This window comes from Lepidochelys olivacea (assembly GCF_965140295.1).
Source record: "Lepidochelys olivacea isolate rLepOli2 genome assembly, chromosome: 6".
NCBI classification, from domain to species: domain Eukaryota; kingdom Metazoa; phylum Chordata; order Testudines; family Cheloniidae; genus Lepidochelys; species Lepidochelys olivacea.
In genome coordinates this window covers 64874548-64889064 of record NC_140416.1, presented here as the reverse complement: position 1 = coordinate 64889064, position 14517 = coordinate 64874548, and the positions used below count along the sequence as shown (strand labels likewise).

The 14517-nt window shown below is 43.0% G+C and overlaps 1 protein-coding gene across 2 annotated transcripts in view; it reads right to left on the bottom strand.

Moving 5' to 3' along the window:
- Positions 1 to 14517, bottom strand: part of UBR1 (ubiquitin protein ligase E3 component n-recognin 1) — a 145690-nt gene that overhangs the window by 87725 nt on the left and 43448 nt on the right. For both annotated transcript variants that reach the window (XM_084631233.1, XM_084631232.1), the window contains exons 13-19: positions 12232 to 12331; positions 11812 to 11940; positions 10520 to 10700; positions 8402 to 8463; positions 3362 to 3472; positions 1349 to 1414; positions 602 to 703 (exon numbers count right to left, since the gene is read on the bottom strand). In XM_084631233.1, coding sequence (XP_084487359.1) covers positions 602 to 703; positions 1349 to 1414; positions 3362 to 3472; positions 8402 to 8463; positions 10520 to 10700; positions 11812 to 11940; positions 12232 to 12331 — 751 coding nt within the window. The remainder of the gene's footprint in view (positions 1 to 601; positions 704 to 1348; positions 1415 to 3361; positions 3473 to 8401; positions 8464 to 10519; positions 10701 to 11811; positions 11941 to 12231; positions 12332 to 14517) is intronic.

The window sequence follows — 14517 nt, the reverse complement described above, 5'->3', positions numbered from 1 at the left end:
GAGGTAGGTGAAAACTCCCCACACCCTGAAGAATTGACAGGAGAAACCAGGAAAATTGCATTCAGACTAAAAAGATATGTGAACAGGCCTTGAAGGACAAAGACATGTTGAGAGGAAAAAGCTTCCTGATTTTTATCAGGCAACCTAGGAAATAACAGTACTGGTAGAGACACCCACTCTGTATACAACCAGTAATCCTACTTAATGCATACAGAGGATAAAGGATGTAAACCAAAGACATCCTGAAGTAAGATGTTAACACAGAATGTGGAGAGAATTATAGGAGAAAGACGCATTGCTTTTCCTTGATACAATCCTATGCCATTCCAGCGTTAACATTCTTTGAATTGCATGGTAACTAGCAAGCAATTTGGACAGAGACATTGAAGACAGCAAAAACTATTTGTTTTACACTAAGAACAAGAAACTTTCTATTACAGAGAAAAAAAAATCACTTAGCTAACCACTTGATCACCTGTAACTTATGTTACTATTTTTGGTATGGTCTTATGATTGCAGTGAAACAGCTGCAGCTAGTTTCCTTGTTGATGTTCTATAACCTTGAAAGAAGAGAATTCATGAATAGTTCCTTGCTGTTTACCTGGTCTTTGGTGGGCATGATCTTCTTGAAGGCACTGACAAGTTCATACCTCTGTAGTATCAGCAACAGGAAAAGGTTTGGATCCATAAGCGATGCACCAATCTGCCAGATACCCCACATCCCAAGAGCTTTAGTTAGCATCAAATTTCTTCATTAAAGTATGAAAAATATCCCTCTTCCAACATCCATTTTAAATAGGAAACAAATTCAGAGCAAGGACACAGCAAAAGCAGTTCAAGATTTAAAGCACAAAGTTATGAGATACACTTTTTAACATTAATTTGTGTTTCAGTTGAAAAATCAATGCATGGCTTCTTGATATTTTTGGAAGTCTTGGCTCCCTTTCAAGGGTTAACAGATATTAAGTCAGTTCTTTAAAACCACACAAAAAAACAGAACTAAATATCCTATCTGGCCATCTCATGAGTAACTTACAAAATATATCATTTTCAACTACTAGGCAAGATAGAGGATCTGTGTTTGGGGCAAACATGATATGGGAAAAGTGGGACAGAGCATACAAATAATGACAATAAAAAGTAGAGAAAAATTTCTACATCGTATGACTTGTAATGTATGGCTGGGTCATTTGTGCAATCGGTACTATCCAGATATAGGGAAGCTTATTATAATTTGTGTTGCAACATAGCACTAATTAAAATTAAAAGCAAAATCACACAAAATTTGATGAATGAGACAAGAAGTTGGGAAGTACTTTGTGTCGGCAGTAATTTGAAAGGTTTCTACCTGCAGCATGAGGATGTCTTTATCATACATTTCTTCTCTACATTTAACATCCTGGTAATAGAACACCTGTGTAAACAAATAATACAAACAAGTTTCACTAGGGAAACAACAGTCATCTAAGAAGTTCCTTTATATTCCCTGCACTTTCTATTTTCACACAAAAAAAGCTTCAAACATTTGTTCCCAGAAGGTTAAAAAGTGAGCCTACACTGGGATATTGTAGCTTTCAAGTCTTTGTACAATCCATTAGATGACACATATACCGCACCTCTCGTTTCAATTCATAGTCTTAGATTAACATGCACCCACTAAATAGGGAAAATAAGGTAAATGTAACATCTTCAGCTATTAACTACTTGCTCCTCACCAGTTAAACAACATCCCAGGTTCTCCAGTGTGAAATAAGAATGCTCCACAGTTTTGAAGCAAAAGGAGACTATATCCATGTATCTAAAGGGCAGAATGTTGCCTTTAGTTTTCCATGGCATCTACAAAATACAATGTGGTACAGAAGTGCTTGTTATTGATAATTAAGAGGTACCCCGTTAAGAATCCTTTGGGACTTGCAGACCTTCATGTTACATTTTTTCACACAATAATAACTATAGGCTAAGTAGTACCTGGTATTTACATTTATTACTCCTAAGGGCATTCTGCGACAAAAAAAATCAAGTTTTATTTGTCCATAAATAAATAAATACAGTCTCCAGCATGGCAGCAGGGACCACAGGCCACTGGCTGCACAAAGGTGGGAGATCACCCTGTAACCTCTCCACTCCTGGGACTCAGTGGTGAGGCTGCACCCTACCCTGACACAACACAAGGCCTGGGCCTGCCACAGAAACACCCTGAAGCCCTGCCCCTCTGCGCCAGGTGTGAGGCAGGCAGATTCAATCAGGCAGGATCCAAGTATGGAGGGGGATCACTAGGTGGGGGATCCAGGTGTGGGGTGAGAGGATTCTGTGTGGGACAATCTGGGTGCAGGCAGCTCAGTGGGGGGTCTGGGTGTGGAGGGATCTGGATGCACAGAGGCTCACTGCGGGTGTTCCAGGTACAGTGGCAACAGGACTCTGCAGGGGGTTCTAGGTAAAAGTGGTTGGGACTCAGTGGGGGGGCCTTGGTGTGGGGTTCTCAACAGTGGGATCTGGATGCTGAGGCAGTGGGGCTTAGTGGGGTGGGGGTCTGGATGCAGCTAGTTGGGGGGTCAGTGGTGTGGGGGTCTGGATGTGGGGGCTCAGGGTGGTGGGGCTCATCAGGGTAGGAGTGGGGGTCCAGAGGCAAGGCATCTGGGTGCAGGAGACTCCAGATGCAGGGGCTGAAGTTCAATTGGGTGGGGTTTGGGTATGGAGGGCTAGAGGGGTTCTGGGTGTACAGAGTGAGGCTTGGTGGGGGTATCTGGGTATGGAAGGTCCGGATGCACAGGGGTTGGGCGGATAGGTGAGCAGCTCCCCCTGCAGCGACCCCTCCCCCTGCAGCGGAGGAGCAATGGGGGCAGGAAGTTGGGGAGGATGCTGAGCTTCCTGCAGCTGGGAGAGGTTTCTGGGGGTGGGTTTGACACAGCCTCAGCCACTCCTTGCAGGGGAAGAAGTCGTCCCATCCGCTCCTGCCTCCAGCCCAGCTGGGACTAGCAACTGATCTCGGCTCAGGGTAGGAGCCGCTGGCTGGGGGGTCCCCAGTCCTGTGGTGATTTACCTCTCTGCCAGCTGCTCCGGGTGCCTGAAACGACATACCTGCACAGCTAGGGAATGGTGCATGACTACTCTTGCAGCTTCCCTTTGCTTCCCTGTCAGGGTCATTTTTCTGCAGGGAAGCAAAGAAATCTGTGGGAGACGTGAATTCTGCGTACACGCAGTGGCACACAATTCCCCCAGGAGTAATTTATACTTATGTTATGCAGGCTTACCACACGAGCTTCTTCTACAGCAGGTGGCTCAGCCATCCTTAGTACCAATGGGAAATGTTGGCACAAAACTAACAGGACACAAAATCACTAATACATACTACAGATAGTACCTGGCTTATTAGGGAGAGCCCATTCCTTCTCCACATCTCTGCAGCAACCTGAGCAACCAACACTAGACAGCGCAAAGGGTATTCCACTAGCAGCTCCACTTGGAATTGTTCCTAAAAAATCAAGTTAGTTAAAACTGTCAATAGATTTAACATAGTACAAATCTTGAAGAATAAAAAAAATAAAAATCAATGATTACAAGACAATACAAAAAAAGACCTAAACTGGACACAAAAAGAAAAGAAAATAGTACTTCTTAGCACAGTGGGATATTTTGAATTCAGTTTTCCTTTTGGTGTCCCCTTTTAAAGCCTTCTGATCTCATCATAATTTATTTTCTACTCTGGTGCTCACCATAGCCCTGATCAAACAAACTGAACCAGGTAGGTGGTTATGTGGCACCTCAGTGAGTTCAAATGGACTTCACATGGGTGCAGGGTATCTGCAATCTCTCTCCAGTATCCGTGCCCATGTTACGTTGAGACAATTGCTGTTCTGTAGAGTGAACTGACTAATCAATTCAGCTGTGTAATCCAAACATCAGCCCCAAAGCAGCCACTGTAAGGAATCCTTCTCTTACTAATAGGAAAGATAACCCAAATAGGAAAATAACTCTGAGGCAGACCTTTTAAAATTGTTCCAGGAAACACCAAATCCCACTCCTACCCCTGAGTTTGGTCACATCACACCCACTAAAGTTCAAGAAACCCATAGAAATGCTCAAATAAATTGGTTAGTCTCTAAGGTGCCACAAGTACTCCTTTTCTTTTTCCATAGAAATATTTGAGCCACCACTTGCAAAGCAGACCCATTCCCTTTCTGGCTGGGAGACCCAGGAAACAATAATATTGCCCACTCAACAGAAATTTTCAACATTATCTTCCAAGAAGTGAACATTTCAACCTTCCTGAAAAATGCAACAGTCTACTCAATCCTCAGGAAGTCAACATCTAACGCAGACCAACTTTGCGGCTAAATAAAAATCAAGAAAGTAGTAACAATCAAGTTCCAACAATATATGACATCTTCCAACATTCTGGATGCTACACTGTTAGGCTTCAAACCAAGGCATAAGAGAGAGGCAGCACTCATAGCACTAAAAGAGGTCTTCCTTGTGGCAATAGATAAAGGCCATATCTCAATGCTCATACTGCTTGACCTCTCTGCAGCTTTCCATAGAGTTGATCACAACACACTACTGACCTGCCTACTACATGTCTGGAGTAGGTATCTCAGCAGTACAGTGGCTCCAACCATTCTTCTCCAAGAGGACCTAAAAGGTACACAGAGATCCCACAGCAATCCTTTCCTTCTTCAAAGTCTACATGGAAGTACTTTAAAAGGTAGTAAGCCATCACATGTTCCAGTCCCAACAACATGCAGGTGACACCCTGCTGCATACCTCACTTTCAACATGTAATTGGCATCATTGCAAGACTGTACAAGAGAGCAGTTCATGGATGGGGAACAGTTGGCTCAAACTAAATCCAAGAGTGAAGAGATACTGGTCGGAAGGACAAAAAACTTTTGAAGAGCTAGCTGGGACTTTGGTCTCCGCTTGCATGTAAAGCATTTGCTCCACACTCCCCATTGATAAAAAGAAGTGGTGTGAATCCTCAAGGTCATTCCTAATCATCAGGCAGCATCAGTGGTGAAAAGTGCCTTCTACCTGCACCTTGATAGGGAACATCACTCCTTCCTCCAGGACAAGAATCTGGTCACAGCGATCGATAATTTCCTCATGTCTAAAGCAAAATGCTGTAAATCACTATCTGGATGCAAGACAGAGGCTCCAGCTTATACAGAATGCATCTGCCAAACTCCTCAATAGGAAGGGCCACCATAAGCTTGTCTCCCCAGCAGTGGCGCAGCCAGGTGGAAAAAACAGGAGGAGCGGAGATTAAAAAAGGCGCCACCCGCTAGTACTCACCCAACGGCGCTCCGGGTCTTCAGCGGCACTTCGGCATCGGGTACCTCACTCGCTTCAGTCTTCAGCTGCACTGAAGGACCCTCCTGCACCCGAAATGCCGCCGAAGATCAGAGTGAGTGAACGACCCAATGCTGAAGTGCCACCGAAGACCCAAAGCACCGCCTGACCCACCACCGAAGACCTGGAGCGCCACCATGTGAGTAAAAATTAAAAAGGCGCCGCTTCTGTTCAGTGGGAGAACGGCTGCTGCCCCGCTCCCCGTCTAGCTATGCTACTGCTCCCCAGTGTTCTGATCCCTCCTACGGTTCCTGTACATTTCCACCGCTGGTTCTAAGCATCGATCTTCACCTTCCAAGCCATCGAGTCGACCCAGAGACATCAGCAATTACGTCTCCATCAGTGATCTGCCCCGAGATACGTGCACTCCTCACAGACAATGCATCTTATAAAATTCAAGAAGATTGTAAGAGCTGTAAGTAAAACATTTGCAGTTGTTGGAATTCAGCTGTGGAATGAACGAACACAGGAGATCAAACTAATCCAGAATCTAAAAATTTCAGAGCACAATGCAAGTCTCTCTTCTTTGACAAAGCATCTCCACCATAAGCAACAGTGTTTTGGACCTCCTTTGTAAATTCTTAAAGCTGAAGCCAAGATGCTTTCTGCATGACCACTGCAGACATAAGCTGTTCCAATAGGTCTTTCCTGGTAGATATAGTCGGTACCAATAAGGATGTCTTAGAAGGAACCAAGATTGTATGAGAAGCACGGCATTTACTTGGTACCGAGAATGAACTGGAGAATGACATAAGTACAGACATTACCGAAGGAGTTATAGGTACCACCTTCTTAGAAAAAGGAGTGCTTAAACTCCTGTGCTCTGCTTCTGCAGTATAGAAAGTCTTGGTATGAAAGCATGTTTGGTGCCTCTGTTCTTAGAAGAGCCTGGAGCCATGCACATGAGGTTAATACTGATAGTACCTGGAGACTCAACAATACCCAGTTCTTTAGTTCCAGGACACCAAGACTTCTTTGAAGTAGATTCCGTCTGAGGAGGATGGTCACTCTTTTTATGGGTCTTCTCCGAGGATTTACCTCAAGTAGATCCAGGTGAACATGCTGAAATCAAAGGGACACTGTGTTCACTCCCAGGCCGATGTCCAAGGGGTTTGTCCTGGCCTGGATCTGAAGCTGGGTGGAGAGAATGCTCCATCATTAAGAGTGTGAGACTTATCTCAGGATTCCTCTTCAACCCTACCCTTAAAAACAGAACAGACAAAGCACTTCTGAGGAATATGCAACTCCCCCAGGCAGTGGATACACTGGAAATGCCCACCACTGACCAGGCAAGTGAGGCACCATTTGAAGCCTGGAGTGCAAAAGTGATCTGAGGAAAAAGCTCCACCCTTTCCCCATCCTGTAAGGTGGGAAATGACTGAGACCGACTGACTGAGAGACCGACCGAATTTGATTCATATTTAGTACATCCTTTAATAAGTGAAAATATAATCACATATTATTAAAACACTGTATGCAACCAATGTAACCTCCCCCACAAATGATTTCATTAATCAGTGCAGAACCCCCTTTAGGGCTATATATTGACCCATGTGCACCTCAACAGCCTAAGAGTATCAGGGAAGGTCTTATGCATTCTCATATGTTTCTCCTGATCAATGCACAGAGAGTTGGCTTTGACAGCCAGGTCACGCTCCAGGTTAGATTTGCTGTGGACATCATCTGCAAGGTGTCCTCTGCATCCCTCAACGTTTGCCAAAGGCTCTGGATGGTGTTATTGATTTTGAGGACTTCATTAACAAGGCATAACTGGGTGAATCCCAGCTTAGCTCCACGTTTGACTTCTGTGTGCGCTCGGCCAGAAAGGGGTGGGTGCGTGGGTGTGGGAGATAGTGTATTTTCAAACAGAAAGGCACACTAATGCTCTGTCTCAGACAGAAGCAGTTGAGAAGGAACTGGGGTTAGTTCGACCATGCAGCCCTATATAGCCTTGGTGCAGGGCACAAAGATGTATGGGATACATGACTACTATCAAAACTCTCTAAAGATTCAGGCAGTGTAAGCACCCCAGGGACATACTTGAAGAAGAATAATTTGTTACTACAGCAATTGGCACAATAGAAAATAGTGTAATACCATTGACCTGCTACATTGGAAGGATTTTACTAGGCATTGAATCAGACAATTCTAGGGGTACAAATATAAGAACACTGAGGGAAAAAGCAGTCTTGTTCAAAACATATCACAGATCTCTCTTGAGAAAGAGAACAGTTTGGACTCCGAGTCACAACAGCAGCACATCGTAATGCTATACAGAAAACCTGGGATCAGATGTCATCTAGGGAATTTTAAGTTGGTACAGACAGAACAGTTGACAGGTGGGATTCTACTATTTTTCAGGGAACAAGTTAACCACAGAGGTTTTAGCACTCTCTCTTGAACACTAGTAATGCCTCTAAAGCAGGGATCTCAAACTCAAATTACTACGAGAGCCACATGAGGACTAGTACATTGGCCCGAGGGCCGCATCATTGACACCCCTGCCCCCACTCCACCCCTTCCATGGAGGCCCCACCCCTGCCTCTTCCAACCCCTTCCCCAAAGTCCCCACCCCAACTCCGCCCCCTCCCTACCCCTATTCCAACCCCTTACCCAAATCCTCGCCTCTGCCCTGGCTCTTTCCCTGAGTGCACAGCTCCCCGCTTCTCCCCCCTCCCTCCTGGAAAGTGCTAAGCACCGCCGGGAAGCACCTGGAGGAGCAGGGACACGGTACGCGGGGCGCATGTGGGTGAGGGGAGCTTGGTGGCCACAGCAAATAACGCCCCACGTGTTTGAGACCCCTGCTCTAAAGTAAGGTTGTATGTCCTTCCCTTCCTACAATGTTGATTTAGTGCAGAGGATTCCTCGGGAGCGCTCTCGTATTTAAAAAGAAACCAAACCAACCATTTCTTTTTTCTGCACAGCAATTTGTTCTAGCAAACTATTAAAAATAGTGTTAAACCATCTTTTCTCTTCCCTCACTATTAAGATGCTCACCAGAAAGTAATTCAGCAATAAAAGCCAAGCTCAGTTACCATCTGAAGCAGACACTTACGGAAGGCACAAACTCCTGCAGTCTTGAGATTGCTTCAGTCTTGCTTAATCGTACGTGTAGGCCTATAGAACAAAGGGGAGAAAATTCAAGATAAAATCAAAGGCAACCAAGTTGGCTTTTCAATCAGATTATAAATGCTAGACCAAAGTGTTGGAAAACTGAGAAACTATAAGCAGTGTTTGCTAAATAGTATTTACAAACTTATGGTTTCTTGCTTAAGTTACAACCTGTAGTCACATATTACATAACCAAGGGAGCATTCTCACTAAAGATTACAAGATCTGATACAAGTTGCCTTTGTGGCCGGTGTAGTGACAAGAAAACACAGTTTAGGAACAGCATCTGGTTTTATTTGGGCTTTAGGAAAAGCAGTAGCCACTCACTGCATAGGTCCTACATGTTCAACCTGAAAATCTGGACTGGCATGAAAAATGGTGTGGGTCTTTTTGTTTTTGGGGGGTTGGTTGGTTTTTTTTTTTTTTTTTTTGCGGCAGTGTTGGGGAAGATATGTTGATGGTAGTAAGATATAGGGCAGTGGTTGACACTGCTGAACTCTTTTTCCTTCTCTTCAGCTAGGCACTCTGCAGCATAGGGCTAAAGGGTGGTGATGGTCAAGAAGGATGTGTAACTCTGCTGTTTGCATGCAACCTAAATGTAGGAAGAATCTTGCCTCAAAACTAAGTCTGACAGGGTAAGCCTATTCGACTTGTAAATCCTGTGATAAAGTTAAGACAGTATAAATGGTTGGTGCACAGATTGCCCTGCTGCCCCACAAAATCCCTGTATGAGTTGATGAAGTTCCTCTTGACTTATGGGAAGTTGAAATCATCAAGGCCAATAGTGCCCCGGAATTTTACAATCCACATAGATTATGATTATTCAGAGTTAGCCCAAAACTTCATGACTACCATGACCATAATGGGAGTATCCCAGGTAGTTGTCTGTGCAAACTCATGCAGAGTCTGCAGACCAATTGTGCGTGGCCAGCTGGTGTTTGGGTTAGAATAAGAGACTGCAGGATTGGATGTTATACATGCCATGGACTAATTACTGTCTCATGCGGTCTGAAGTCAGGGCTGCAGTTTCCCTGCACAGTGAGGGATCTGTTCTGAGGATCTTCCCTCAGGAGTTAAGGAAGTGCTCTCATGAACAGAGAGTTCCATTCTCCTAAAATTCCCAGCTTTACGTCTCCAGTTCATATGGCCCAGAGGATGCAATTAAGCATCTCCGTCAGTGTTTAGCAGCAAATGGGGAAAAGAAAGAAGTACATTAGCCAAGGCTCAGACCAGAGAATGCCATGGTGATAATGGTAGACTGGGGGAAGCAATATGGATGTCTTAGATTTTCAGTGGCTTTTAAATGATTATGTGCACCTAGGATAGCTTCCCCCACACCACTCTCCAGATTAGCGCCTGGCCATTCCTCCATTTTAAGTGTGGACATAGCTACTGTAATCTTTGTCACTTCAAGATCAGCCTACTGAAGCATGCTCTACACAGGGCTATATCAAATATATTTGGAAACTGAAACTGCCATCCAAACCAGCAAAAACCACCCTCTTTCTCTCCCCAAAAGACTCAGTGTCACAGCAACCTTATAGGAAAAAAGGCTCCCTGACAGAACAGGGTGCTGCAAAACAGGGGGAAAGAAATTATCATCCCTTCCTCCTTCCCACAGGCGATAAGCAAGTTGCACTTACTCACTCTGCAGTTTCAAACTCAGGGTGGAGGGGACCAGAGCATTGCCTCTGAAAAAGTTCAAATCTCTGTTTTTAAAATACAGTAAAATTTGAAAATCATTTCCTTTGTAGTGAGTTTTCCCCCTCTTAAAAATATACTATAGTCACATGATTTATTCAATATACTTACTCTGGTGCTATAAAAACACTAACTTGGGTAACAATTTCCAGAGAAACCCCCACATTTAACTTTTAAACCCAGTACAAAGCAATGGCTATTTTAACAAATTTTATACTACTTTTCCACATTTCAACTATAAATACATTTTTGGACAATGCCAGAGATTGAACAACATACCTGAAGAATGACAAAGTGGAGATGGAAGATGAAATTCCAATTACAAAAAGCAATTCAAAAAGTAAAGCATGTTGACTCTCACCTGCAAGCGTCCTGGACAGTGGCAGGTGTATGCTGACAGGATCTACTGACACTCTGTAACGTTTGCTTTCCAGAGTGTGGCCACATAACTGAAGCACCGTCTTCTCCCGTGAACGGCTACTTGTGCTGCACCTCATCACAGCTGTATGGCACTCTTTGTAAGCCTCCAGCAACAGGTCTTCCTAGAATTGAAAAGATTTTTATGCAGTTCATTAAACAAAACCCACACACAAATACACCTCTCATCCTCCTGCTATTTGTTTTCATGGTTTAATGAGGTCACTAAAAATCCATGACAGTTATTTCCTTATTCCTTAGTACAGGCCCATATATTAATGTACATGTAGAAGGCTACAGAAAACAAAGTTTTGCCCCCGTTTGTTAAACCTATATTTTAATCATTACTATTTACCTGCATAACTCCCCCCCCAAAAAACATATCAAAATTTTACAAGGAAAAATGTGAATTTCTATAAAAATCTTGAATTTGACTGTCAAATCTGAAATGAAAAATTTCATTTCAAATCCACAATTCAAAGTAAAAATTGTCCATTTTGTTTTGACTTAAAAATCTCATTTGGTTTTGATTTTTGGAAACAGATGCATTGTGACTTTCCCATTTTCAGATTCCTTCCTCTCTCTTTAATTTTTCATCCCCTTCCCTTCCTGCACCGCTAAATAAAAATCAGACAAATAGCGAAGGGCCCATATGTACTACATCTTTCAATGTACTCCAGTAGACTATTTTCAAACTCCACTATTTGAGAAACTAATTCTTTCCTGACCTACTAAGTTATGTTTCAACCTGAAGCGAGTTTAGTTTCAGTTGAGATATAAACCTGTGAAGAGAAGAGATTACAATAGAAATGCTTAACAGACTTCGCTACAGTGGTATTTTATATCAGGTACACCTATAAACACATACAGATGATTATAAACTAGTGTCTAAATACAACTATGTTCCTTAACTAGGTTCTTGTACCATACCCTCTCGTATCAGATTATATTACTATCTAGAAGAGGAATGGGACCTTTTTTCCCCCCCCCCCCCCCCAGAAACTCCAAGTCTCTGCAGGCCTGAAATTTCCTTTCAAACAAACAAGTAGTCAGGTAACCACGCTGTATGTATTTATTTTTAATTGTCTGCAGTTCTTTTACTAATCTGTTCATGGGTTGGTTTTTAAAGAAGGGGAACTATAAGGTTCTGTATTGTACAATAGTGCAGCTTTTCAGAAAAGCTTCTAGTTCACTAAACAGCCACATGCATAAGAACCACAAATAGTATTTCCTTACATCACAGGCACACCACTCTTGGAACATCAAAAGAATGTTCTTCAGCTGCATCTGGATGGCAATGGCTGCTTCCCAATCTGGGTCCACCTCGATATGTTGACCAATCTGTCTCTGTATCTCCTCCATCCCCTGCAACAAAGAACCCCGTAGAATATTCACCAAGGTAAGTGATCAAATGCTCAAGCAACAGGAAACCCCATAAACAGAGGGAAAAACGCAGGCTGTTCACAGATGGCTAAAATAGGAATGGTGTTACATCTACCTCCACCCACGCAAGATACAGATTTAAGAACCTGTGATCTCAGTTTTGTGCCTGCAACATGCAGAACATTACCACAGAGAGTACTATGTGAACAGATGACAAATATTCCAATATCTTTGCAATGGCACATGAGAAAAACATTATTAAATGCACTGTACCTGCATACAAGTCAGAATTCTCAAGAAAGACCGGAATCCTTCCAAAAACCGTACCCTCAGTCTGTCTGTCCACACTGTAGGCTTAGTGATTAAGATATATCTGTCCCAAAAAATGGTATTGCTCATAGTTTAGGATTTTCTTTTGCCCATATTTATATCTAGAATGTTTTCAAATTCATTAAAGTCATTAGCATCATCACCATGTCACACCACCATCCTTTATCTCAAAAACGCTCGGTAGGGACTTCCCAAACTAGCAGAGGTATCAGCTACAGGGTTCCAGTGTTTGGAATTACTGTAATTTGAATGCAAAGGTATTACAGGCTATAGGTATCTTACTCTTAAATTATTACTATTAATCCTGTGCATAAAAGTAACTTGGAATCTCTCAGGATTCAAAGTACTATGCAAATGTAGAGTATTATGAAGTTTTGCCAGGTGTACTAGAATGGCAAGGATTAAAGAGTCATATTTCCCAGACCGCCTTACTGCAGGGGGTATACTTTTGTATTACTATGTTTCTTATCCATAGAGCTAATTTTTTTAAAAATGCACAAGGAAGGGGAGTTGTCAGGAAAATTTCATCAACATTTGTTTTCCATTTAGACCTTTATATTTCTATGAGATATTCCAATTTTTGGTGAACTTTCACAATTTTTTTTACCAGCTCTAGTCATCCACTGTGCCACTTCAGATTTCTGAATAGAAACAACCCAGCCTATTTCAGGGTCAATACAGGAAAAGATGTTTGTCCATATAATACTTTACTAGTGCTAAATTTCTCTTCATATAGTCTTCACTAACTAAAAGACTTCTAAGACTTAACACTTTGTAGCTGTAAAGCTTTTTGCAAGAACATATTATTTAGCTATACTTATTACCCATCCTCCATTATGGGAATATTTTATACTGAAATATAAAGTGAAGTGAGATAAGGCAGAGCCTGGAAGTATAATTTAATAAATTTTGCAGTTTTGTACTTTTTAGTGAACTCAGGATCCATCACGGTCATCTGCACAGTTAATGTACTTTTGCCAAGTCTTTTTGAGCAAAGGCAGTGACAAGTGATTTAATCAGATACATTTTTTTAGCATCAATATTTTTATATTTATTTTCATCTAATACCAACTGAAAATATGCCCTTTGCTTGACCTAGCGCAATAGTTTCTAGAAACAAAACTAGTTAGGAGGAAGGCTTTTGGGGTTGCACATCCAAGCAGCTAGAATAAAACATTACAAGATATGTTAGAAGAAAAGGAGTACTTGTGGCACCTTAGAGACTGCTCAATTTATTTGAGCATGAGCTTTTGTGAGCTACAGCTCACTTCATCGGACGCATACTGTGGAAACTGCAGAAGACATTATATACACAGAGACCATGAAACAATACCTCCTCCCACCCCACTCTCCTGCTGGTAATAGCTTATCTAAAGTGATCATCAAGTTGGGCCATTTCCAGCACAAATCCAGGTTTTCTCACCCTCCGCCCCCCCCCACACACAAACTCACTCTCCTGCTGGTAATAGCCCATCCAAAGTGACCACTCTCTTTAAAATGTGTATGATAATCAAGGTGGGCCATTTCCAGCACAAATCCAGGTTCTCTCACCCCCCCACCTCCCCCCCACAAACTCACTCTCCTGCACCCCCCCACCTCCCCCCCACAAACTCACTCTCCTGCACCCCCCCACCTCCCCCCCACAAACTCACTCTCCTGCACCCCCCCACCTCCCCCCCACAAACTCACTCTCCTGCTGCAGGAGAGTGAGTTTGTGGGGGGGAGGTGGGGGGGTGAGAGAACCTGGATTTGTGCTGGAAATGGCCCACCTTGATTATCATACACATTTTAAAGAGAGTGGTCACTTTGGATGGGCTATTACCAGCAGGAGAGTGAGTTTGTGTGGGGGGGGGGGGGGCGGAGGGTGAGAAAACCTGGATTTGTGCTGGAAATGGCCCAACTTGATGATCACTTTAGATAAGCTATTACCAGCAGGAGAGTGGGGTGGGAGGAGGTATTGTTTCATGGTCTCTGTGTATATAATGTCTTCTGCAGTTTCCACAGTATGCGTCCGATGAAGTGAGCTGTAGCTCACAAAAGCTCATGCTCAAATAAATTGAGCAGTCTCTAAGGTGCCACAAGTACTCCTTTTCTTTTTGCGAATACAGACTAACACGGCTGTTACTCTGAAAGATATGTTAGGAGTACCACCACTGTCTGAGTTTAGGGAACTTTGACCTCATTCATTAAGCAGCCGTATCAGTATAAAAACTAGCATAATAGCCACTC